This window comes from Vombatus ursinus, unplaced genomic scaffold (assembly GCF_900497805.2).
Source record: "Vombatus ursinus unplaced genomic scaffold, bare-nosed wombat genome assembly UNPS02014867.1, whole genome shotgun sequence".
Lineage (NCBI taxonomy): Eukaryota > Metazoa > Chordata > Mammalia > Diprotodontia > Vombatidae > Vombatus > Vombatus ursinus.
The window spans coordinates 1,617,392-1,642,370 of NW_020954645.1; the positions used below are offsets into that span (position 1 = coordinate 1,617,392).

Here is a 24,979-nt window from a genome sequence, read left to right on the forward strand (position 1 = left end):
TCCTTTATGTGTTGTTTTTCCCATTAGAATGTAAGCTCCTTGAGGACAGGCTCTAACTTTTGTAATTGTATTCCCAGTGCTTAACAAAGTGACTAGCACATTGTAAGTGCTTAACAAATGCTTTTTCATTTTCTTCCTTTCTTCTTTCTTTCCTTCCTTCCTTCCTTTCTTCTTTCTTTCTTTCCTTGCTTTCTTGCTTCTTTGCTTCCTTCCTTTCTTTCCTTCTCTTTTTAAAAATTCAATTTTGTTTTATTTTCATATTTTCTCTCTTCTATCTCCTCCCTACCACTGAAATCCATTCTCCTCTATTTTTTCAGGCAAATTGAACTACTATCTCTTCTCTCATCTTGTTCTACCAGCCTCGAAAACTGGGTGGAATGCCCTCTCTCATCTCTGCTTGTTGAAATCCTTTCCTTCCTTCAAAGACCAGATGTCCTCTCCCCCATGGAGTTTTTCTTGATTCATCAAGCTGAAAGTGAACTCTCCCTCCTGAAATTTTCCTAGAGCATTTTTGTTTGCATCTCTCCTTTACCCTTAAACTTTCTCCCTTACAGCATCCTTATGGCTTCATATATTCAGAACTGGAAGAGACCCTTAGAAGCCATCTAGTCCAACCCTTTTACTCTGCAAATGAGGAAACTGAGGCACAGAAAGATTGAGCAACTTGCCCATTAAACTGTAAGCTCTTTATGTTATTTAAGAGGGCAGTTCTTACGTTATTTTTCATCCCTGTTTCTCTGTTGCTGAAAGTAGAGCCTGGCACATTTAAAACACTGAATAAATGGTTGACACTCTATGGTACTCGTTGTACACCAATAGCTACAGTTTATAGCTGTGATCAAAATTATCTCTTAAATAAGTTCAAATAATCCTTCCACCTATCAATGAAGGAGGCATCCAGTCTTTTGTTTACAAGGGCAGCAATGTTCTCCAGGCAATGGGTACAACCAAACAGGCCACCAACACCACCAAAGCCTGGTTCAAAGAGAGACGGGGATCTAGATGGCACCAGACAAGTTCATCACCAGCTCCAACACCTTTATACCCAGAGATAATACTTTTTCTCTCAGTCAGCTACATACTTTTCTGAAGTTTTATTAACATGAAGCATTAATGATCAAAGACACGGGTGGATCAAAGGGAACCATGTACTATCCATCTAGCAAAGGGGAAGTGAAGGGCCTTAGGTCTCTGACCTGAGAGCAGATGGGGACTGGGGGAAGGAAGAATGGTTCCTAGAAGGAGAGAGACATGGAGAGCCATACACCTTATGGTTTCTTTGGGAGGGGAGAACTGAAAGGAGGACGGAGAACCTCAGGAACTTTGGAAGCCACACGTTCTCTCTGTCTTTCCAACAGCCTGCCTTGATTTGTGTTACATCCATCTCCTCTCGCCAAAGACCACATTTCAGATCATGGCGTCTGCTCGATGGCGGATTATAATAAAAACAACGACCACAACCAACAACAGCAACTCAAGTTTATAGCTGGCTTTAAGGTTTGCCAGGTGCTTTCCATACTGTAACTGGCTCATCCTCTTGCAACTTAGCTGGGTCAGAGGTTTTGAAGGTAAGGAAGGATGAGAAGTCTTTGGAGGGAGCAGTAAGAGTTGAGGAAAGTCTGAAAGCAGGTAAAAGAAGGGGAGCTGAGCAGAAATATGAAGAGGCTGGGTCATGGGGTTATTAGGACACACAAGGGCAGCAGCATCGAGACAAATGTGAGGCAGGAAGAGGCCAAAAGTGAAGAGCCTTCTTGGTTTATGGTCCTGACAATCCATGTGGAGAATGAACTGACTTTGGTATAAATTCCAGGAACTTCGGGTTTTCCACAGCCAATTCCCCAGCTCACTATCCCCACCTGCACCCAGGTGTGCTGTCCAATTTCACAGGCAAGGGGTCCCCCGGAGTCCCCCTGGAGAAAGAGAGAGGAATTTAGAGTAGAAACTAGAACCTTGAAAAGGGAGTATGAATAAGTGATGAGATTTTATTGATCCCTAGACACCTCAGGAAGGGTGGAAGAATAGCCACAGAAATGGTTCTGTAGGAGATGGGAATGAGAAACCACTTCTCCCACCACATGTCAATTTGCTTAACTCCTATATAAAAATAATGATTGCTCCATGACTTTTGCCATAACCCCTGAGATCATCCCAACCCCATCATGGCTCCCTGTCTCATCTTCCTCCAGTCTTTCTTCACCATCCTATTCCCTGTTTGGCCACAGGTTCACGCCTGCCAGAGGCTTGACACTGGCAGCTGATTTCTGGACCTGGGCAGGCCCTCCTCCAAGGAGTCACACCACAGGCACTCAACAGGAGAATTTGATGAAATCCTGACTCTTTCCAGCACAGTGATTCTTTTTGCCAGATTATTCCAGGAAGCAAGAGTCATAAATCTAGGGAGGGAGGCCCGAAAGGGAAAGAGCTTATCTATTTCCATTATGGCCCACCCTTTCAGCAGTGAAAGGGACCACAGAGACCATCTGGTCCAACCCTTTCATTTTACAGATAATGTAACTGAGGCCCCAAAGGAAGAAATGGTTTGCCTGATGTCGTACACCTTCTTAGCGGCAGAGGTAGGAATAAAGTTTAAGGGTGCCATAGCACAGCCCTCAGTTCCAAAGAAGTCTTTGGGGGGGACACAGTTTGTCTCACAACATCCCAATTCCACTTTGATGGAATTAGTGTAATTCTGGATTCTTAAGCTCCCCACCTCAACTCTTAACTCTATGATCTTGCTTCCTCTGGCTGGCTCTGTCTATGTTTTTCAGAAACTTACCTCTTTGGACCCCATTTGTGTTTGGTTTCCTCTCCTCCACAGATTCTGGCCTTGAGGTTTTTCAGCTCTCTCCTTTCCTTGTCCACTGTTTAGACCTAACTTATCAAAGACCATGTAGCAGTGACACTTCTCTGTGGCTGACCCTTCATCTTCAACCCAGGGGCTCTTAACCTCTTTCGAGTCATGGACCGCTTTGGCAGACTGGTAAAGCATAGTGGACCCTTTTACAGAATCATGGTTTTGGGTTTTTTTTGTTTTGTTTTGTTTTGTTTTGTTTTTTAGCAGTTACAAGCCTTTACTTTTTTTTTCTTTTTTAAAAAATATTTATTTTTAGTTTTCAACATTTACTTCCACAAGATTTTGAGTTCCAAATTTTCACCCCATCTCACCCTTCCCCCACACCAAGATGGCATGCATTCTGAATACCCCTTCCCCTAGTTTGCCCTCCCTTCTATCTCTACCAACCTTCTCTTATCCCCTTCCCCTTTTATTTTCCTGTAGGGCAGGTTAGATTTTTGTACCCCATTTCCTGTATTTCTTATTTCCCAGTTTCATGTGAAAACTTTTTTTAAAACATGTGTTTTTAAAACATTGGATTCCAAATTTTCTCCCTTTCTCTCTCCCCACTCGCCCTCATTGAAAAGGCAAGCAACTCAATATAGGTTATACATGTGCAGTTATGCAAAACATTCCCATAGTAGTCATGTTGTGAAAAACTAACTCTATTTCCCTTAATCCTATCCCGTCCCCCATTTATTCTATTCTTTCTTTTGACCCTGTCTCTCCTCAGAAGTGTTAGCTTCTGATTACCCCCTTTCCCAATCTGCCCTCGCCTCTATCATCCCTCTGCTCTTTTGTCCCTTCCCCCCCCCACCTATTTTCCTATAGGGTAAGACAGATTTCCAATTTCAATTGAATGTGTACATTATTCCCTCCTTAAGCCAAATCCTGTGAGAATAAGATTCACTCATTCCCTCTCACCTTCCCCCATTTCCCATTCACTGTAAGAACCTTTTCTTTTCTGTTTTTGTGAGATAATTTACCCTGTTATACCTCTCCCTTTCTCCTTCTCCTAGTATAATCCTCTCTCACCCCTTAATTTTATTCTCCAGATTTGACCCCTTCATTTTCAACTCACCCTGTGCCTTTTATCTATCTATCTATCTATCTATCTACCTATCTATCTATCTATCTATCTGTCTGTCTGTCTGTCTGTCTGTCTGTCTATCTATCTATCTATCTACACACATATAGTTTTTTCCCTCCAACTACCCTAATACTGACAAAGGTCTCATGAGTTATAAATATCATCTTTCCATGCAGGAATGTAAACAATTCAACCTTAATAAGTCTCTTATAATTTCTCTTTCCCATTTACCTCTTCATGTTCCACTTGATTCTTGTATTTGAAAATCAAATTTTCTATTCAGCTCTGGTCTTTTCCTCAGGAGTGCTTGAAAGTCCTCTATTTCACTGAATTACCATTTTTTCCCCTGAAGGATTATACTCAGTTTTGCTAGGTAGATGATTATTGGTTGTAATCCTATCTCCTTTGTCCTCCGGAATATTATATTCCATGCCCTCCAGTCCCTTAATGTAGAAGCTGCTAAATCTTGTGTTATCCTGATTGTGTTTCCACAATACTTGAATTGTTTCTTTCTGACTGCTTACAACATTTTCTCCTTGACCTGGGAACTCTGGAATTTGGCTACAACATTCCTAGGAGTTTTCCTTTGGGGAGATCAGTGGATTCTTTCAATTTCTATTTTGCCCTCTGGTTCTAAAACATCAGGGCAGTTTTCCTGGATAATTTCTTGAAAGATGATGTCTAGGCTCTTTTTTTGATCATAGCTTTCAGATAGTCCAATAATTTTTAAATTATCTCTCCTGGATCTATCTTCCAGGTCAGTTGTTTTTCCAATGAGATATTTCACATCATTTTCCAATTTTTCATTCTTTTGGATTTGTTTTGCAGTGTCTTGATTTCTCATAAAGTCACTAGCTTCCAATTGCTCTATTCTAATTTTGAAGGAAATATTTTCTTCAGTAAGCTTTTGGACTTCCTTTTCTATTTGGCCAATTTTGCTTTTTAGGGCATTCTTCTCCTCATTGGCTTTTTGGACCTCTTTTGACATTTGGGTTAAGCTATTTTTTTAAGGTGTTATTTTCTTCAGTATTTTTTTGGGTCTCCTTTAGCAAACTATTGACTTGTTTTTCATGATTTTCTTACATCACTCTCATTTCTCTTCCTAGTTTTAACTCTACTTCTCTTACTTGCTTCTCAAACTCCTTTTTGAGCTCTTCCATGGCCTGAGACTGATTCGTATTTTTCTTAGAGGCTTTGGATGTAGAAGCTTTGACTTTGTTGTCTTCTTCTGGTCATAAATTTTGATCTTCTTTGTTACCAAAAAAAAAAAAAGATTCTATGGTCTGACTCCTTTTGTGAGGTTTGCTCATGATCCCAGTCAATTACTTGAGTTTTAAACTCTTTGTTAAAGTAAGAGTCTGCTTCCAATGTGGAGAACATACTGTCCCAAGCTTCAGGGGTTTGTACAGCTGTTTTCAGAGATATTTCTAGGGACCTGTAAATTTTTAGTTCTTCCAAGGTGGTATGATAAGAGGCGAGATGTTTACTCTTTTCCTGGCCTGTGCTCTGGTCTATGAGTGATCACAAGCCCTCTTTTCTGTCTTCAAACTGTGAGGAGGATTTCCTCTCCACCACCACTATAAGCTCCACCACGCCAGCGCTCCTCCTTGCCCCAGGACCACCACTCAGAACTGTGACCCAGTTCAAGCAAGAGCTTGAAAGCTCTCGGGCAAAGCAAGAGATTCCTGTAATCCCCTTCTGGTCAGCCACCTGGTTCCCCCTCAGTCTGTGGGCCAGAGTCTCAGGAAGCAGCCACCACCCTGGGGCCAAGCTTGGGGAATGGGGCTGGGACCTAGCTTCTCACTCTCACCACAGAAACAGACTTTTCCCACTGACCTTCTAAGTTGTCTCTGGCGTTCATGGGTTGAGAAGTCTGGAAACCACCACAGCTGCCCTGCGATTCAGTCCTCCTAGGCCTGCTTCAGGTTTGCTGTGGCCTGCACACCCAGGCCAAACTATGCTCCTCTCCCTGCCCGGCACAATATGCCTTTCTGATCAACCAGTCAGGTTGTCTTGGGCTAGAAATTTGTTTCACTCTGTCTTTTTTGTGAGTTCTGCTGCTTTAGAATTTGTTTAAAGTCGTTTTTTACAGGTATTTGGAGGGGTTTGGGGTAGAGATCAAGCAAGTCACTGCTTTCACTCCACCATCTTGACTCAGCCCCCCAGAGCAACATTTTTAAAAGCATAAAACAAAACATATTGGATTATGAAGGAAAGCAGTTACCTTGATATCCATTTATCAACATATTAACAAAAAAAATTCATGGATCTCATGTTAAGAACCATTGTGTCAGCAAAGCTCCAAAAAGGCTATTTTCCCAGGCAGTTCTAATATTTGTTGCTAATATTCAGAACCCATGGTAACAAGTGGGGAGGGTGAAGGAGGATGGGAGGAACTAACCTGGCAGGCATCTTTTCCTTCTGGATGATAGGCACAGAGCATCTTTTTGTCAACAATGGATACAAATGCTGAGATCAACAAGGACTTTCTCAACATTTTGTTGCAGTACTTTCTTTCAATAATGTATAGATCAATTTCCAGGAGCACAAGAGGATGTGAATCTTCTGTGGGCAGGAATGCTGGAGGTTAATAGGATATAATACAGACAAAGGGTCAACTCTTTTCCTGAGTTCTCTGCAACCCTGGGAACCACTCACACCCTGCTTCTGCTTCAGCATATCACCAAAAGCCAGACACTACAAAGGCAAAGACTCCACCCAACAATGGTTCAGAACACCAAGCCTTGGTCTCCCTCAGCTACGGAGGCCACTCACAAAGTCTAGAAGGGAAAGAGGGATGAGAAGCATGCATATGAAGGGAAGAAAGGGCTACAGAAGGGGTGGCTGTGGGCACAGGTCAGGGGACTTACTACTTAGAATAATAATTATAATCTCTTGCATTGAATCACGGTTTTCTTCTTCTCAGAACCTCCAAGAACCCTTCCCTGCCCCCTCTAGCCCCCAGGGAGTTTTCTCTTCTCTGAGTTCTTATAGTTCTGACTGTCTGCTCCTCATCTGCTATATACAAGGTCAGAACTACCCTGGGTCCTTGAGATTAGAATCTCAAAGTGGTAATGGACCTTGGAGGTCACTTAGTCCTACCTCCATCTAGATCAGGAATACCTTTTACATTATTCATGATGATGGTCATCTACACTAGGCTTGAACTCTTTCAGCAATAAGAAGTTCGCTGAAGGCAGCTTGTTCCGTTAGGGAACCACTCACAATGCGAGCAGATTTCTCCTGATTTTCCTTGATCTAATCTAATGCTCATAATACTTTACTAAGGATTCTTAAATGGGGGTCTGGGAACTTGAGTTTTTAATACAGTTATCCCTTCCACATGGCGGGGGTTAGGGGCACACTGCTTCCCCTACCCCAGACCTCCCAGATCAGGAAAATCCACATAAAATTTTTTGGCCCTCCCTTTGTACCAGAGAAGAAGTCTGACTTTTTTTTTTCTTTTATGGAGTGTTTACAGTGTAAAGTTTCTGTGTGTTGTCTGCTGGCCTTTGCATGTCAACTCCCCCAAAATTCCTGTTTAATTTCTTATGCAGACCCACGATCTATCTAAACCTGAACGGGGAAAGTTGAGATGTAGAAGTGATAACTGTATTTTGAAAGCTGCACTTCAATATAATTGTCTTCCTTTGTATTACGATATATTCAATCTGATGCATTTAAAACCACCATGCTGAGGATTCCATGGGTTTTACCGGACTGCCCAAAGGGCCCCATGACACATAAAAGTTTAGAATTCCTGCACTGGTGAGCTATACAGGTACATGTCTGCCTATGGGCACCAAACTAACCACTCAGAGACCCTCACTCTAGCCATTCCCTATCTCCTCCCTCCCTCCCCCACCCCTCATCTCTGTCCTCCAGGAAGGTTCTTATTGTCAGGGAAAGGAAAGTTCACCAGCCAGAGGTCAGAGCTCCCACTGCCTCCAAGCTCAATCTTGTAGACTTAGCAGAAAAGGGTGGCTCTTGGCTTGGTACTGGGAAGACCAACAACCACATTACCCTGCCTTACCCTTCTTCTCTGTAGTCTGGCCCCATCCTGCCATCCAGCAGCGGGTCCCGTTCTTCACGTGGAATTTGCTGGAAGGTAGGCAGATAGGTTGAATCTTCTGGGTGAGTGTAACTGGAGATTCCAAGTGTACAAGGGCAAGGTCATTCTTGACGAAAATGAATTCTGAGTAAGAGGGATGGATGAGGATGTCCTTGACGGTGGCGATGGTACTGTTCTCAGAGGCATAATAGGATGTATCTCCAAGCTTCACAGTGTAATTATAATCCCTGTGAGAAAGGGAAAAAAAAAAAAACATCATAAAACATGTACCACCAGCAACATCCATACTCTTGGGTATCCAAACTCCTCTCCCTAGGATTTCAGTCCTCCTACAATCTGGCCATAGCTTCCTTTAACCCACCCACACTGACCCTCAGCTCCAACCTTACTCATCTCTTGCTTGTTTCAGATACATGTCATTCTCTTCCCTTTCATTTGGACCTTTGGTCACACTGCCCTATCCCTTTCTCCCCAACCCACCTGCCTTTGGGGCCAGTGATACCTTTTCTTCTTTCTGTTTCTCCTCTTAAGCCCTGTGAAACTCAAGACCTCCAAAAAGCCTTCTCTGATCCCTCTAGCCCACAACGAGTTGTCTCTCCTCTGAATTCCTATCTGTGCTATTCTTCTGCCACACACATCATCAGATCTACACTGGGTCATCTTTCATTTTATTTTATTTTATTTTATTGTTATTATTATTATTTAGGTTTTGGTTTTCAACATTCACTTCCACAAGACTTTGAGTTTTAAATTTTCTCCCCCTTCCACTCTTCTCCCCACCCAAGGCAGCATGCAATCTAATATAGGTTCTACTTATACATTAATATTAAGCATATTTTCCCATTGGGAATGATGTAAAGAATAATTAGAACTAATGGGAAAAACCAAGAGTATGAAGCAATAAAACAAAAGAACAAAAGAAAAGGAGAGCAAATAGAATACTTCCATCTGTATTCAGACTTCATAGTTCTTTCTCTGGATGTGGATAGCAATTTCCATCGTCAGTCTTTTGGAGTTGTCTTAGATTTTTTTTTGCAAGGAAATGGGGTGAAGTGACTTGCCCATGGTCACACAGCTAGTAAGTGTCAAGTATCTGAAACCAGATTTGAACTCTTAGATTCTTGCATTGCTGTGAAGAGCCAAGTCTATCAAAGTCAGTCATGGCACAATGTGGCTGTTACTGTGTACAATGTTCTCTTGGTTCTGCTCATTTTACTCTGCATCAGACCACACAAGTCTTTCCAGGTTTTTCTGAAGTCTGCCTGATCATCATTTCTTATAGCACAATAGTATTCCATTACATTCATATACCACAACTTGTTCAGCCATTCCTCAATTGATGGGCATCCCCTCAATTTCCAATTCTTTGCCATCACAAAAAGAGCTGCTATAAATATTTTTGTAATGTGGGTCTTTTCCCCATTTTTATAAATCTCTTTGGGATGCAGCCTTAGAATTGATATGGCTGGGTCAAAGGATATGCCCTTTAGGCATAGTTCCAAATTGCTCTCCAGAATGGTTGGATCAGTTCACAATTCCACCAACAGTGCATTAGTGTTCCAATTTTCCCACATCTTCTCTAAAATTTATTATTGTCCTGTTTTGTCATGTTAGCCAATCTGATAAGTATGGTGTGGTACTTCAGAGTACACTGGGTCATCTTTTCAATAGCCTAAGCAGCTGAACCAGAAATCATGCTCAGGAGGCTTTAATCCTTTCCCATCTGGAACTTCCACTCTGGGGTCCTTTCCCCTGGTTGGCTGCTGCCATTGCTCTAGGCAAAGTTTATAACTTTCCAGACTAGACTGCCCCCTCCTTGGTCACCACTTTCCTAAGTGTGGGGTCTCCTCGTGGAAGAATGTAAACTCTCTGCCAGCAGGAACAAGCTTTGTTTTGTATTTCTATCTTTAGCACCTAACATACTGTTTAGCACTATAACAAATGCTTACAGAATGCTTTTTCATTCATTCTTTACATTTATTATACATTATCTTTAAAAGCAGGCTGTGTGAAATAGAGATTCGTGGCTTTACATATAATCTTTTGTGTGTGTTCTGAGTCCCCAACAAGATTTTAAGCTCTGAGAACAGGGATTCCCCAAGGTACCTAGTACAATCAACCAATTAATAAACATCTGTTAAATGCCTGTTATGTGGCTGGCACCTTGCTAAGCACTCAAGACAAAAAGAAGCAAAAAAACAGTCCCTGCCCTCAAGGCACTTACATCTAATGGGAAGACAACTTGCAAACAAATATATACAAAGCAAGCTATGTAGTGGCTAAATAGGAAATAATGAATAGAGGGGAGACATTAGGATTAAGAGGTTGGGGAAAGCTTCATATAGAAGGTGGGATTTTAGTTGAGACTTAAAGAAAGCCAAGGAAGTCATTAGTCAGAGCAGAGAAGGTAGAACATTCCAGGCATAGGGAACAGGAGCCAAGAGTTGGAGGGTCTTGTTTGTGGAACTGCCAGGAGGCCAGTATTACTGGAGAGAAGAATATATTTCAGAGAGTAAAGTATAAGAAGACTGGAAAGGTAAGAGAGAACCAAGTTACAAAGGGCTTCGAATGTTAAATAGAGGATTTTGTACAGTGCCCTAAATATTGAATGCATTCAGAAAATGTTTTGCACAGGGACTGCTATACTTAATAAATGCTTTTTGATTGATTGATTGATAGGGGCAGGAGGAGGAGAGATGTTGTCCCAATTTAGGTACAATTTCCCTGGAGGAACGAAGAGTATTTTCATCTCTCTGGCTTTTGGGGGAATTCATGGTAATCAGTGTCTGAGGCAGTTTTCCTCCCACATGTGTGTGGTCTGGCAAGGGGTAACTCACCACAAGATGCAGTGTGCAGCTGTCAACACCCATTCGGTATCAATGAGGGATCCTCCACACATGTGCTTGTGATAAACTTGCAGGCTCACCTGCCAGGGCCACTTTGTTGGTGGGGCAGCCTGTCCACGAATGACTTTCCTAAATGGATGGTATTGGCCACAAGATAGACCTAGGGAGGAAGAAGGCAGGTAGGCATGGAAAGCAGGACGGAAGGAGAGAGACACAGAGACAGAGAGACAGGCAGACAGAGAAAAGAGAGAAAGATAGAAACAATGAGAGAGAAAGAGAGGAGTGGGGGGGAGGGAGGGAGGGAGAGAAAAAGAGAGAGAGATTAAAGTGGTACACTACTTCTCCCATTAAATGGGGTGAAAGGGGTTCATAGAGCCTAGGAGATGGTCCTTAGAATTCATCTAATCCAATCCCCTCCTTTTCCAGAGAAGGAAGACTTGCCTGAGATCCCATAGTTGGTAAACAAAGTGATGTGATTTGGCCCTTAGATTTCTGCCTCCAAATCCAGGGTCCTTTACACAACCACCAGTAACACCAGTGTTTCTATGGGATCTGTGACAACGGGGGCCTTTTTCCCTCCTTAAGTCTGTGGCTCCATAAACAGGAATATTAGGGAAGGGGGGCATATCTCTACTTTCTTCTACTTCCCAGCCCTCCATAAGCCAACCCATGGATTCATCGAGGCTCAGGTATCTCACAACTGTTTCTCCTCCCAAGGCCCCACACACAGGAGGCTCAAGTCCCTGAAAATAACTGATGGACAGAAAGTGGGTCACTGTATCCCATAGATATCAAATGGATGGGAGAGGGGAGAAAACATAACCTGGGCCAATGAATGAATAGCAGCAATGAATATCCTGCATTTTCTTGGACTGTAGGTCTGTATCCCCATCTTCCTAATCAATCCCCTTTCTCCCCCCTTTCTCTTCTTCCATCCAGCTGAGTTTCCCATCTGTTCCAGCTGCCCTGAGGACAATGCCCCCCCTCCCCAACCCCACCCCAGGTTCACCTCCCTCCCATCTCTCCCAAATCCAGCTCTACTTTGCCCCATGACATCTGTCCCCAACAATGTACCTCATCTCCCCTAAAACCTCATGGTCTCAAATAAGACAATAGTAGGGGCTTAATAAATGCACATCCTTTTCTCTTCCCCTAGATCCCAGCAGACCCCTCTGAATATGGAAGGGGGTACCCTCACCAGGTTCACTGTATGGCACGAATAGCAGCAGCAGCAGCAGCAGCAAGGAGAGCAGAGGCCCTAGGGGGGCTGTAAGATGCAGACCCCCAACCCTCAGCAGCCCCATAGATAGCCCTGCCCCCTTAGGACAGGGGAGACCATAGGGAGGGTGGGGTGGGTTCCCAGAAGCCCCAGTAACCATAACTCGCTCAGCTGCCCCCAATGTCCCTTTCCCAAGGCTCTTCTTAGCACTGGGGAACCCAGAACCTTCCTGCACCCTCCCTTTCTACAGAGCCCCCTAGTAATCAAAATCCCTAGTGCTAGAGGACTCTGTACAGAGCCCCCTAGTGCTGGGGATCTCACAGTCCCCTCTCTGCAGAGCCCCCTAGTGCTGGAGACCTCTAAGGACCAAAAGAGCATCTTTGCGGAAAGCGGGCATCATTTCAGAATCTCACAGGTGGAAGAACCTGAGAGGTCTTCTAATCCAATATTCAACTCCCAGTGGGCAAGTCATCCTGCCCCTGCAAATCTCATTCTCCTACAGTGACTACCAATCTGCTGTTGGGCAACTTAAATCATCATTAAATTAAATTTATTTTTATGAAGTTGTTACTAAAAGGTCTTTCTTGTGGTATATGATTGTGATGGAATACTTTTGTGCTATAAGAAATGACAAACAGGATGGTTTCAGAAAAGCCTGGGAAAACTTATATGAACTAATACAAAGTGAAAGTGAGCAGAACCAGGAGAACATTGTACACAGTTACAGCAATTTTGTTAAGGATTATCAACTGTGAAAGACTTAGCTACTCTGATCTGATCAAGACAATTATCTAAGACAATTCTGAAGGACTTATGATGAAAAGTACTATCTACAGCCACAGGGAGAATTGATGAAATGTGAAGTGCAAATTGAAGCATATTTTTTTCGCTCTATTTTTTGTGCTTTGTTTTTTCCAAACATGGCTAATATAGAAATCTGTTTTACATGATTTCGCATGTATAATTGATTTTTTGGACTGTAGGTCTGTGTCCCCGTCTTCCTAATCAATCCCCCTTTCTCCCCCCTTTCTCCTCTTCCATCCAGCTGAGTTTCCCATCTGTTCCAGCTGCCCTGAGGACAATGACCCCCAACCCCACCCTAGGTTCACCTCCCTCCCATCTCTCCCAAATCCAGCTCTACTTTGCCCCATGACATCTGTCCCCAACAATGTGCCTCATCTCCCCTAAAACCTCATGGTCTCAAATAAGACAATATTTGTAAAGCTCTTAGCACACAGTAGGGGCTTAATAAATGCACATTCTTTTCTGTTCCCCTAGATCCCAGCAGACCCCTCTGAATATGGAAGGGGGGGACCCTCACCAAGTTCCTGCCTTCTCAATGGGTTGGGGAGGGGAATGTGGTTAGGAAAGAATTCCGAACTCAAATTTTTTTAAAAAATGAATGTTAAAAATAAATAATAAATTTGTTGGGTTTTTTAAAAGGTCTTTCTTGTATTGTGTCAACTCTTATTAAGCACCTACTATGTGCCGAGTGATACAAAGAAGAGTAAAAGACAAGTCTTTACTTTCAAGAAACTCATAGTCTAATAATGGGGGGAAGCAACATGCAAACAACTATGTATAAGCAAACTATATTCAGGATAAACTGGAAATAACCAAGAGAGGGAAGGCACTAGAGTTAAGGGAATCAGGAAAGGCTTCCTGTAAAAAGTGAGATTTGTGCTGAAAATTGTTTTTCCTATTCCTTCCCCTTGTTCCTGGAATGTCTAATCTTTCTTCTACATCTCTTCAAATACTTCAAGGCCACTATCTTGGACCTCCTGTGTTTTCTTCTCCAGGCTAACCATCCTCAGTTCTTTAAACTGGGACTACAATTATACTGTTTCCATGTCTTAGACTGTTCTGATCACTGTTCTGTGGACATCCACCAGTGTGCTGACACCTGTCTTAAAATGGTGGAACCCAATCCTGAACCCAATTCTCCAGATGTGATCTGAGCAGAGGACAGTGTGACTGTCATCTTTTCATTCTTTCTGAATATCTTTGAATGCAGCCCAAAATCACATTAACTTTTTCAGTAACAAGATCATACTATTAGTTCACCCTGAGTTTTTATTTGACTAAGATCCTCCCCAAACACCTCCATGTTATTTTATGTTAAGTTTGCATTTCCCTGGCCTTATACCTGTGTAACTGATATTGCTTACTATGAGTGTAATAAACTCACAAAACGAACATTTCCATATATAAAGTAAAACAGAAAAATAAAATTTTGGAAAGCTGTAAATCTTTATTTTGGAGAAAAAAAACCACCATACCTATAACAAATAAGTACAGTGAAACAAAACAATGAGTGGCAGCTTTGGCATAACAGATTGAGGGTTGATCTGGAAGTCAAGAAGATCTAGGTTCACATCCTCCCTGTTATCTACTGGCTGTGTGACCTGGGGCAAATCACTTAACTTCTCAATGTTCCAGGTGACTTTCTAGGACTATAATTCATAGAGAAGTTGCACAGAGGAAATTTCCTCACCTGGGAGTTTCCTATGCCAATGTCCATAACTTTATCCTAAGGAAAAGAAATCACACATTTGCTATGTGCAAAAAAATGTATGATATGCTTCATTCTGCACCTTGAATCCATTACCTCCCCATCAGAAGGTGTGTAAGCCTGCTTCACCATCCATCCTCTGGAATTATGATTGGTCATTGCATTAATCAGAGTTCTTGAGACCTACAAAATTGGTTTTCTCTACTATGTTACTGTTACTATATAAATTGTTTCCTGGTTCAGCTCACTTCACACAAGTTGTCTCAGATATCACTGAAACTATTTCTTTAGTCACTTCTTATTGAGGATTAATATTCCATTACACTCATATATCATAACTTGGCCATCCCTCAATTGATGGACATCTTTTTTGTTTACAATTCTTTGCTGTTAAAAAAAAGGTGCTATAAATATTTTTGTAGAAATGGAACATTTTTTCTTCTTTCTTTGATTTCTTTGGTGTATAGGCCTAGTAGTGGTACTGCTAAATCAAAGTTTCAGTTGAGTGACTTTGGGGACATAGTTACAAATTGCTTTCCACAATAGATGGATCAACTCACAGTTTCACCAACAGAGCACCATTGTGTCTGTCTTCCTTCGGTCTAGTTGACAGTTTTTTTTTTTCCTTTTTTTGTCATCTTTGCCAATCTGATGAGTGTGGGAGTGGGAATTTCAGAGTTGTTTTAATTTGCACTTCTCTAATTATTAGTGACATGGAACATGTTTTTCATATGGCTGTTGAGAACTTGGATTTCTTCCTTTAAGAATTACCTGTTCATATCCTTTGATCATTTAACTACTATGGAATGGCTCTCATTCTTCTATATTTGAATCCATTGCTTATATATTTTAGTATCAGAGAAACACACTGCAAAGATTTTTCTCTAATTGTTTGTCTTCTCATTTCTTATTTTTTAAATTTGAATTTTATGGTTATTTTTCGTTTCACATTCTCTCCTTCCCTACACTCTTTCCTCGCTCCATTGAGAAGGCAAGAAATATGATACTCATTATACATATACAGTCATGCAAGACATTTCTCCATTGGCCATATATTTTAAAAAATAAAAATAAAGGAAAAAATATGCTTCAATCTGCACTGAATCCATCAGTTCTCCACCTGGAAGTGGGATAGCATTTTATATCGTGAGTCTTTCACAGTTGATTTTCCTTATGATATTGCTGTTACTGTGTAAATTGTTCTCTTGCTCACTTTGCTTTGTTATTTTTGTTGTTGTCCCATAATTTCAGTTGTGTCCAACTCTTTGTGACACCAGTTGGGGTTTTCTTGGCAGAGATACTGGAATGACTTGCCATTTCCTTCTCCATCTCATTTTTACAGATGAGGAAACTGAGGCAAACAGTGTTAAGTGACTTGCCTAGCATCACAAAGCTAGTGAGTGTCTGAGGCCAGATTTGAACTCAGAAAGATTAATATTCCTGATTCCTAATCCATTGCTCTATCCACTGCTTCACCTAGTCACCATCACTTCCCTTTGCATCAGTTCGTATAGGCTTTCCCAGGTTTTTCTGAAACAATCCCCTTCATCATTTCTTATGGCATAATAGTATTTTATCACATTCATATACCACAGCTCAGCCATTCCCCAACTGATGGGCATCCCCTTGGTTTCTAATTCTTTGCTATCACAAAAAGAGTTGCATTAATGTTTTTTCTTTGATCTCCTTAGAGTATAAACCTAGTAGTGATATTTCTGGATCAAAGGACATTCACTGTTTTGTAGCCCTTTCAGCATAGTTTTATACTGTTCTCCAAAATGGCTGGACTACTTAGCTCCACCAACAGTGTATTAGTGTACCTATTTTCCTCTGTCCCATCCAGGATTTGTCGTTTTCCTTTTCTGTCATCTTAATTAATCTTATGGGTATGAGGTGATACTTTAGAATTGTTTTAATTTTTACTTCTCTAATTATTAGTGATTTAGAGCATCTTCAATATATTTATTGGTAGCTTTGATTTCTTTCTCTGAAAACTTCCTGTTTGTATCCTTTGACCATTTATAAATTGGAGAATGGCTCCTATTTTTATAAATTTGGCTCAGTTCTCTATATAGTTGAGAAATGAGAACTTTATCAGACAAACTTTCTGCAAAATTTCCCCTGGTTTCCTACTTTTCTTCTAATTTTGGCTGTATTGGTTTTGTTTGTGCAAAAACAATAAAAAACCTTTAATCTCATGAAATCAAAATTATCCATTTTACCTCCTGTGAGCCTCTCTATTTCTTGCTTGGTCATTATCCATAGATCTGACAGGTAATTTCTCCCAGGTTCACCTAATTTGCTTTTGACAATATCCTTTATGTCTAAATCATTTATCCATTTTGGGCTTATCTTGGTGTGTGGTGTGATATGTTGATCTATGTCTGATTTTCCCTTCTCATTTCAACTGCATTGATTTTGTTTGTGCAAAACTTTTAAATTTCATGCTATCAAAATTGTCCATTTTCTTTTCTGTGATCCTCTCTATTCTTTGTGTGTTTATGAACTCACCCCCTATCCATAGTAGCAAAAGATATTTTCTTCTTTGCTCTTCTAATGTGTTTATGGCCTCTTATATCTAGGTCATGTATCCAATTGGAGCTTATTATGGAATATAGTGTGAGCTTCTCTAGCTGCTCTGAGAACATTTTACTTTTGGCTTGAATCTAAGGGGTTTTCCCTAGTAATGGGGCAGGGAGGAGGGAGGGGGAAAAAAAGACACCCAGAGCACAAACATGAATGAGATATAGAAGAGATAGTTTTATTCTCACATAGAAGAGGAAATTCTAAGCAATGAAGAATCATAAGGTGACAGAATGAAATCCAATGACTTATCACTAGTACAATCAGTTCAGAAACTAATGTTTGGGGCTAGTTGGAACACTTGCAGTTTTTTTTTTAATGAATGTTATTAATTAGCCATTTTCCTTCCTGCCAATCTTTTTCTAAGATACCAGTTCCCTTTTCAGATCTGTTCCAAAGGAGATATAAACAGGAGATGACCCCATTCTATTTACAAGTTGGACCAGGAGTCCATGAATTCACAATTTGTGGCTGGTAAGTAGAAGTGTACCTTCCTCTTTACTCCTTTTCCCCTCCCTGCCCCCATCCAACCCTCCAAATATCTCAGAATCCTTATAGTTCAAGGTAGGCAGGAAGAGAAGGCTGAAGGATTGGTGATCATACCTTGATTATATACATGGAGTTCCCGCTCAGGAGCCAATCAAATGACTTCATTACCACACAGTATAAATTCCTGAGCCATAATGGCTGACAGAAAGCAATCTTGTAGGGAAATCTATGGAGCGCTATATATATAAAATTTTGAAATTCATTGTTCTTTGAATGTTTGATAGAATTCACATTAGTTCCATCTTGTCTTGGGCTTTCCCTCCCCTTTTGGGACTACCTCTATGACTTATTCAATTTCCCCTAATATTAGCTTATTTAAACAATTTATTTCTTGTTCTGTTAATCTTAGTATTTTGTATTTTTGTAAATATTAATCCATTTCATCTAAGTTACCAGTTTTGTTGATTTATATTTGGTAAAACTTTTTAATAATTTCTTTTTCTCTTATTCATTTGTTATGAATTCTCCTTTTTCATTTTTGATACTAACAATTTGGTTTTCTTTTCTCTCTTTTTCATCAGACTGGATAATGGCTTATCTCTTTTATTGTGGTTTAAAAAAAAGCCAAGCAGCTTCTAATTCTATTAATCAATTCAATCAATAATTCAATATTGATATATTTTATATATAATTCAATATTCAGTATTTAATTATAATAAATAAATAATCACTAATTCAAATCAAATGACAATCAATTAATCAATCAATTTTTTCTTTTAATTTAAAATTTTTTCTTTGAGTTTTATAATACATGTCTACTTTCATTCTTAGTCAGTTTTTTAAAAAAATTGTTGGTTTTCTAGAGTATTTTTAGTTGCATGCCTAAGTCATTAATCTGCCCTTTCTCTTTTTGTTAATGAAATGTCTGGGAATATAAAATTTCCCCTCAGGAAATTGCTTTGAATGCATCCTAAAAGTTTTTGTCTATTGTCTCTTTGATGAAATTTTCTCTTGTTTCTATTACTGCTTTTTGACCAATTCTCTAGGGCTAAATTATTTCATTTCCAATTATTTATGTTTTTGGTTTTTTTGTTTTAGGCAACTGGGGTTAAGTGACTTGCCCAGGGTCACACAGCTAGTAAGTGTCAAGTGTTTGGTCTGAGGCCGGATTTGAACTCAGGTCCTCCTGACTTCAGGGCCGGTGCTCTGCCCTCTATGCCAGTTTCCCATTATTTAAATCCATTTTTCAAAGCCCTTTATTGAATGTAATTTTTATTATATCATGGTTGGCAAGATATATGTTTAGCATTGATATTTTTCTGCATTTTTTGTTGAGGTTTTTATGCCATAGTACATGGTCAGTTTTTGTTACAGTCCTAAACATAGATGAGAAATATGTATAGCCCTTTCTATTCCCATTCAGTTGTTTGCAGAGATGTAGAATATCTAAACTTTCTAAAATTCTATTCAGGTCCTTGGCTTCTTTCTTTATCTTTTTGTTAGATTTGTTTGAAAAGAGTACATTGAGCTCCACAACTCTTACAGTTTTACTATCTTTTTTTCTTCCTATAAATTGATTGACTTTTCCTTTAAGAATTTAGATGCTTTGTCATTCGCCATCTATGTTGCCTTTCAGCATAATGTGATTTCTCTGTTTATCTCTTTTAATAAAGCCTATTTTTATTCCTGATTTGTCTGAGATAATAATTGCTATACCTGCTTTTTTGAGTTCACCTGAAACAGAATAGATTTGCTCTAGCCACTTATTTTGACCTAATGTGATTCTGTTTCAAGTGTGTTTCCAGTAAACAACACATTGATTGTTAGATTCTACTTTCTAATCCATTCTGCTACCCTCATTCATTTTGTGGGTGAGTTTATCCCATCTGTGTTCACAGTAATGATTATTAACTTTCTAGTTCCTTCCATAATATCCTCATACTTTTTCATCTCTTTGCACCCCACCACCATCCTTTCTTTACAAAAAAAGAAGTTGGTGAGAAAAAATTGTGCCCAACACAAGTAATCCATATTTGATGCAATCTGCTTTTATTCCCCTGTTCCTCTCTTCCCCTCACCCAATTATTAACCTCAGATTTCCTATTTATTCTTTTTTATTGTTATTTCCTACATCCTCTGAAATTGTAATTTGTTTTGTAGTTTAAAAATTTGTAATTTATTACTGATATTTGTAATTTGTGAGTAATTCCCCCCTTAATCTACACTCAACACCTACCTCCCTTCTCCTTGTTCCTCAGTCTCCTCATCTGTAAAATGAGAGAATTGGAGTCAATGGTATCTGAGAGCTTTTCTAGTTCTAGATTTACGAACCTATGAGACTATGACATTGGGAAAGTCACTTTTTCTTTCTAAAGTCACTTTTTCTTAGTCTTTTTATCTGTAAAATAGGCATAGCAATCTTTATACTATGCCCCTTAAAGGGTCATTGTGAAGAAAGCACTCTGAAAATTCCACAGCACTTGAAGTACCCTAACCCCAGACCATGACTTTTTACCTTGGGGGGAAGATCTTTCTAGTCTGTGTGGTCACCCAAGGAGAGAACATTGGGCTCTTAAACCTCTTTGTCCTGCCCCCTTCCCCTGCCCATTGCAAACCTCCCAGTGAGGTCAACCTTCAGTGGCAGACTGGATTTCGGGGAAAGACCAGTTAATTATTATTAAAAACAGGAGGCCTTGGCTATATTCTTTTCCAGTAGAAAATATGGCATTTGTTCCAAAAAAGAATAACAATGGGTTTTGGCTTTGACTGGGACTAGCTGGTGGGGAGCCAGCAAACAGGCCAGGGAGAATGCAGTCGTAATTGTTATTGGAGTATCCATATAGGTCACGGTCCAGGCTGCTTAGGGGTGGAAAACTATAAGGGGATGGGGGGGGGGGGGGGGAGTTTGAGATCCAGACAGGGTCCAATAGGATAGTCAACTCTCTCCTTCCCCCAATAATCTGAATAGGCTTCGTGGAGGAGGAGGAGGAGGAAGAAGAGTGGGCATTATTCCAGCTGTTTTCCTTCCTTAGACTTCAAAGTTGCTTCTCATCTCTCAGATAATTTCATTGGTCCTTGTAAACTTCTCTGCTGAAAAAAAGGGAGATTTTCCCCCTCTTGGGCTGGAGGTTGGGGGGGAGAATGAGGCCAAGCAAACTCTACAGGATCAGACACCCAGGGGATGATGAAGTCAGATGAGGAGCCCAGGTCACTTCCTACCCACTCATTCCAGCCTGGTATGTGGGAACCTAAGGCACTAGCCATGTCCCTGTTTTTATATTAGATCCCAGTGATTACGGGTAAATGACCGGGGGGAGGGATGATAGGTTGGGCCAGGGTAAGGACATGGAAACTCATTAACATCATTTCCAGCAGTGAGTCCTTCTTACCAGAAGATTGGCCACAAGTAGATGAATTGTTTCCGCCAAAGTTGATCATAATTCTTCATAGTTCTCCATTGATTCAAGTGTGAGGAGAATATCCACAGCGGCAAAATCACATTTATAAAAAAAAAATTATTGAAGAGGGGAAGATCTCAAGCCAAAGCTTGTGTTGTAAAACAGTCTCTCCAATCAGCATGAGTGTGAGGGAAAGGCGACAAGCATTCTTTTGCCAAGAGACAAAACGACCAAAAGCTGCTTGCTCTTCTAGCTCTAGAAACTCAGGCAAGGTAGAAAGAAATAAGGTGGCGGGACATGAGAAGGCAGAAAAAGGAACTGAGATTGGGACAAGCATTATGTCTCTTTCCTTGCCATTCTTCTTTTATGTCTGTAAATGCCTCCCCTCTCTCAATTCAGTATAAGATATCTTCAAATCCCGGTTTAAAATGCCTTCTTGCCACCTTGCGGCCCATCAGATTGACTAACAAGACAGAAAAAGAAAGTGACAGATACTGGAGGGGATGTAGAAAAACTGAGACAATGTTGGTGGAGTTGTGAACTGGTCTAATCATTTGAACAGTTTGGATTTATGACCAAAGGACAATAAAACTATGCATATCCTTTGACCCAGCAATGCCACTACTACATATATATTCCAAAGAGATCAAAGAAAAAAGAAAGGACCTATATGTACAAAAATATTTATAGCAGCTCTTTTTGATGTGGCAAAGAATTGCAAATTGAGAGGATGCCCATCAGTTGGGGAATGGCTGAACAAGCAGTAGTATATAATTGTGATAGAATATAATTGTGCTATAAGAAATGACAAGGGGGATGGTTTCAGCAAAACCTGGGAAGACTTACATGAGTTGATGCAAAGTGAAGTGGGCAGAACCAAGAGAACGTTGTACACAATAACAGCAACACTGTAACAATGATCAATGGAAGACTTAGCTACTCTGATCAAGACAATGATCCACAACAATTCCAAAGAACTTAGGATGAAAAATGCCATCCACCTCCAGAGAGAGAACTCATGGACTCAAGAGTGAAGACTGAAGCATATTTTTTCACTTAATTTTTCTTGCTTTCTCCCTCCTTTACCCCCTTCCTTACCCATTGAGAATGCAAGAAATATAGTACCCGTTATACATATAAAGTTGTGCAAAACATATTTCCACATTAGCCATATTGTGGGGGGTGGAGGGAGAAAATTTAGAACTGAAAATAAAATTTTAAAATTAAAAAAACCACCAGGGGTAGCTAGGTGGCACAGTGGATAGAGCATTGGCCCTACAGTCAGGAGGACCTGAGTTCAAATCTGGCCTCAGACACATGATACTTACTAGCTGTGTGACCCTAGACAAGTCACTTAACCCTGACTGCATCACTCAAAAACAAAAACAAAAACACCACTTCCTCAAGGAAGCCTTCCCTGATTAATTCCATCTTTATTTTGCTTGTTCTTCCCTTCAATGTTCCTGGATCCGGTGCCCACTCATTTGTATATACATGTCTTTTGGTCTGTATCTTGGGGGTGTTCCTCTACCCTATTACTATGGGCTCCCTTAAGGCAGACAGTCTTCTATGATCAGATAGGGGCTCCCTAAGGGTGAGGCCAAGCTTCCCCCACCTCTATCATTCCCTACGTCAGTCAGTCAGCCAGCTAGTCCTATGGGATAGGCTGACCCTGGGGAATGTCCCGTGGTTGGAAGCAGCTACAATGGCCTGTTCTCTTCTCCCTGGGTGAGAGGGAAGGCCAGGTCCATCTGGAAAGAGTTATTCAACTTTGGGGGAATGGTAGGCAAGCCAGATGGGCAGGCCGTGGGTGGTGAGCTCATCCTGGTGTGACTCCTTTGTGGTTTCCACCATGAGCTGTGAAAGGAACAGAAAGGCTCATGACCCCAGCCCTAAAAGAAGTGAAGCAGAAAGTAAACTTTTCCTGGGGATGTGTGTGTGTGTGTGTGTGTGTGTGTGTGTGTGACTATATGTGGGACAGAGTCTGTGCACATACATGTGTGTCGGTGTGGGTGTGTGAGAGACTGGAAGCGTATTCCAGGGAGGGGGGGGGGGACCGGGGGGGGGGGGGTGTGTCTTTATGTTTGAGCATTGCAGGGTGTACGAGAGGGTAGGTGTGGAGCAGGAGAGTAGAGGGACAGGGTTAGTAGGTGTATGTAAGAATTGGTATATGGGAAAATGTATGTGAGGGTAATTCTGTGGGTGTTTGTATGTGGGTTGGCGTGACTTTAGTTAAGATTGTGTGGTTGTTATTCAGTCGTTTCAGTTACGTCCAACTTTTTGTGACCCCATTTTGGAGTTTTTCTTAGTAAAGATACTGGAGTAGTTTGCCATTTCCTTCTCCAGCTCATTTTACTGATGAGGAAACTGAGGCAAATAGGATTAAGTGACTTGCCCCAGGTCACATAGCTTGTATCTGAGGCAGAATATGAACTTAGGTCTTCCTGAGTCCAGGCTTGACACTCTTTCCACGGTGCCATATAGCTGCCCAGTTAAGATTGTATAAATGTATAAATATGTACCTTTTGTGCAAATTTGTATAGCTACGAGCATGAGTGGATGCTCTGTAAATGACGACGTGCATATGCAGGGTTGACCCAAGATGAAATTGTAAAGTTTGTCTTTCCTGCTGCCCCCACCCCCCACTGTCTGTTGACTTTCTTCTCTTCTCTGCCCAAGGGCACCTCTTCTCACCTCGGTCTAGAGCAAGCAGGGACCTCCCAGGCCACTTGGTTCAAACTCGCCACTCTACATGTGAGGAAACTGAGCCCCAGAGAGGTTATCAATTACCCAAGGTCCTGCCGCATTAGCACCAAGGTCCAGGCTCCTCAGCTGGTCTTCCTTCCACTTGGTACTTTCACACTAAAATAACTAATATCAACTCACAGAAAGACCACCCCAGGGGAACTGGGATACCAACAGGGGACAAAGCTCTTCACTGAGAGCTAGAGGAGTTAAGAGTTAGCCGTGAGAGTTCAGCCATTAGTCTCTGGGAGACGAAGGTGGTTTTTCCGTAAGAGCTGGGTCTTAGAACCCTAAGGTCACACCTGAAGGTAGCTACCTAGTGCGGCCCTGGGAGGAGCGACGTGTGAGTGAATGTATGTGTGAGAGAAAGAGAGACAGAGACAGAGAGAGACAGAGAGACAGAGACAGAGAAAGCTTATTCTGAGAATTCCCAGTCTGTCTGGGAGTTAATTGGGGGTTAGTGCAGAGTCAAGTCCAGGAGGAAGGAGAGATCTTGTTTGACCAGAAAAGCAAACACCAGGAGTAGTTGGAAACATATTTCAATTGAAAACAGAGGCTGGGGCAGGGTGGAGAGTATGAAGCACAAATATAGAGGGGGCCTGAGACAGGGTGGGAAGCATAGGAGAGGGAGCCCCAGCTGCGGCTGGCCTGGCTTCCTCTCTATTTTCTAGGCAATTTGAGGGACCCTGTAATTTGTAACGAACAGAGTCGGTGCTGGTTAAGGGAGAGGTCAAAAGGTCTGATCGTAGACTCAGCCTTTGAAAAGGGCTTCTTCAGTTTGCGTGTTGGTCCTATGAGACAGGCTGACCCTGAGGAATGTCTGGACACCCAGGTTTCTAAATTTTTGAGTCCGGATCTCTAAATCCAGGGCTCTTTCCACTCTGACAGCAGCATTCTGAACACCAGTGAAGAAGAAAAGGCCTGAGATATAGGACAACAGCCTACTGGGATTCTTAATGGTTTTTCCCAACCTCAAGTATCTCCCTTCTCCAGTCCATCTGCCATACAATGGCCAAAATGATGCTGCTAAAGAACGAGTCTGACCATGTCATTCCACTCCCTAGGAGGCCAGATTGTGGAGCTTAGTTTCCTGGGGCTTAGGCCGCCGCTGAATCCCCACTACCAGGGAAAGGTCTGGATATCTAAGTAAGGGCTCCTTCCACAATGGCAGCAGCAGTCTGAATGCCAATGA

General features: G+C 41.3%; 1 protein-coding gene across 1 annotated transcript in view; it reads right to left on the reverse strand.

The window, feature by feature from the left end:
* Positions 1 to 1,434: 1,434 nt before the first annotated feature.
* The window catches only part of LOC114028002 (serine protease 42-like), a 29,485-nt gene continuing 5,940 nt past the window's right edge, over positions 1,435 to 24,979 (reverse strand). The window contains exons 2-7 of the mRNA XM_027842164.1: positions 12,382 to 12,419; positions 12,040 to 12,269; positions 10,833 to 11,001; positions 7,957 to 8,222; positions 6,325 to 6,488; positions 1,435 to 1,910 (exon numbers count right to left, since the gene is read on the reverse strand). Coding sequence (XP_027697965.1) covers positions 1,671 to 1,910; positions 6,325 to 6,488; positions 7,957 to 8,222; positions 10,833 to 11,001; positions 12,040 to 12,269; positions 12,382 to 12,419 — 1,107 coding nt within the window. The 3' untranslated portion in view covers positions 1,435 to 1,670. The remainder of the gene's footprint in view (positions 1,911 to 6,324; positions 6,489 to 7,956; positions 8,223 to 10,832; positions 11,002 to 12,039; positions 12,270 to 12,381; positions 12,420 to 24,979) is intronic.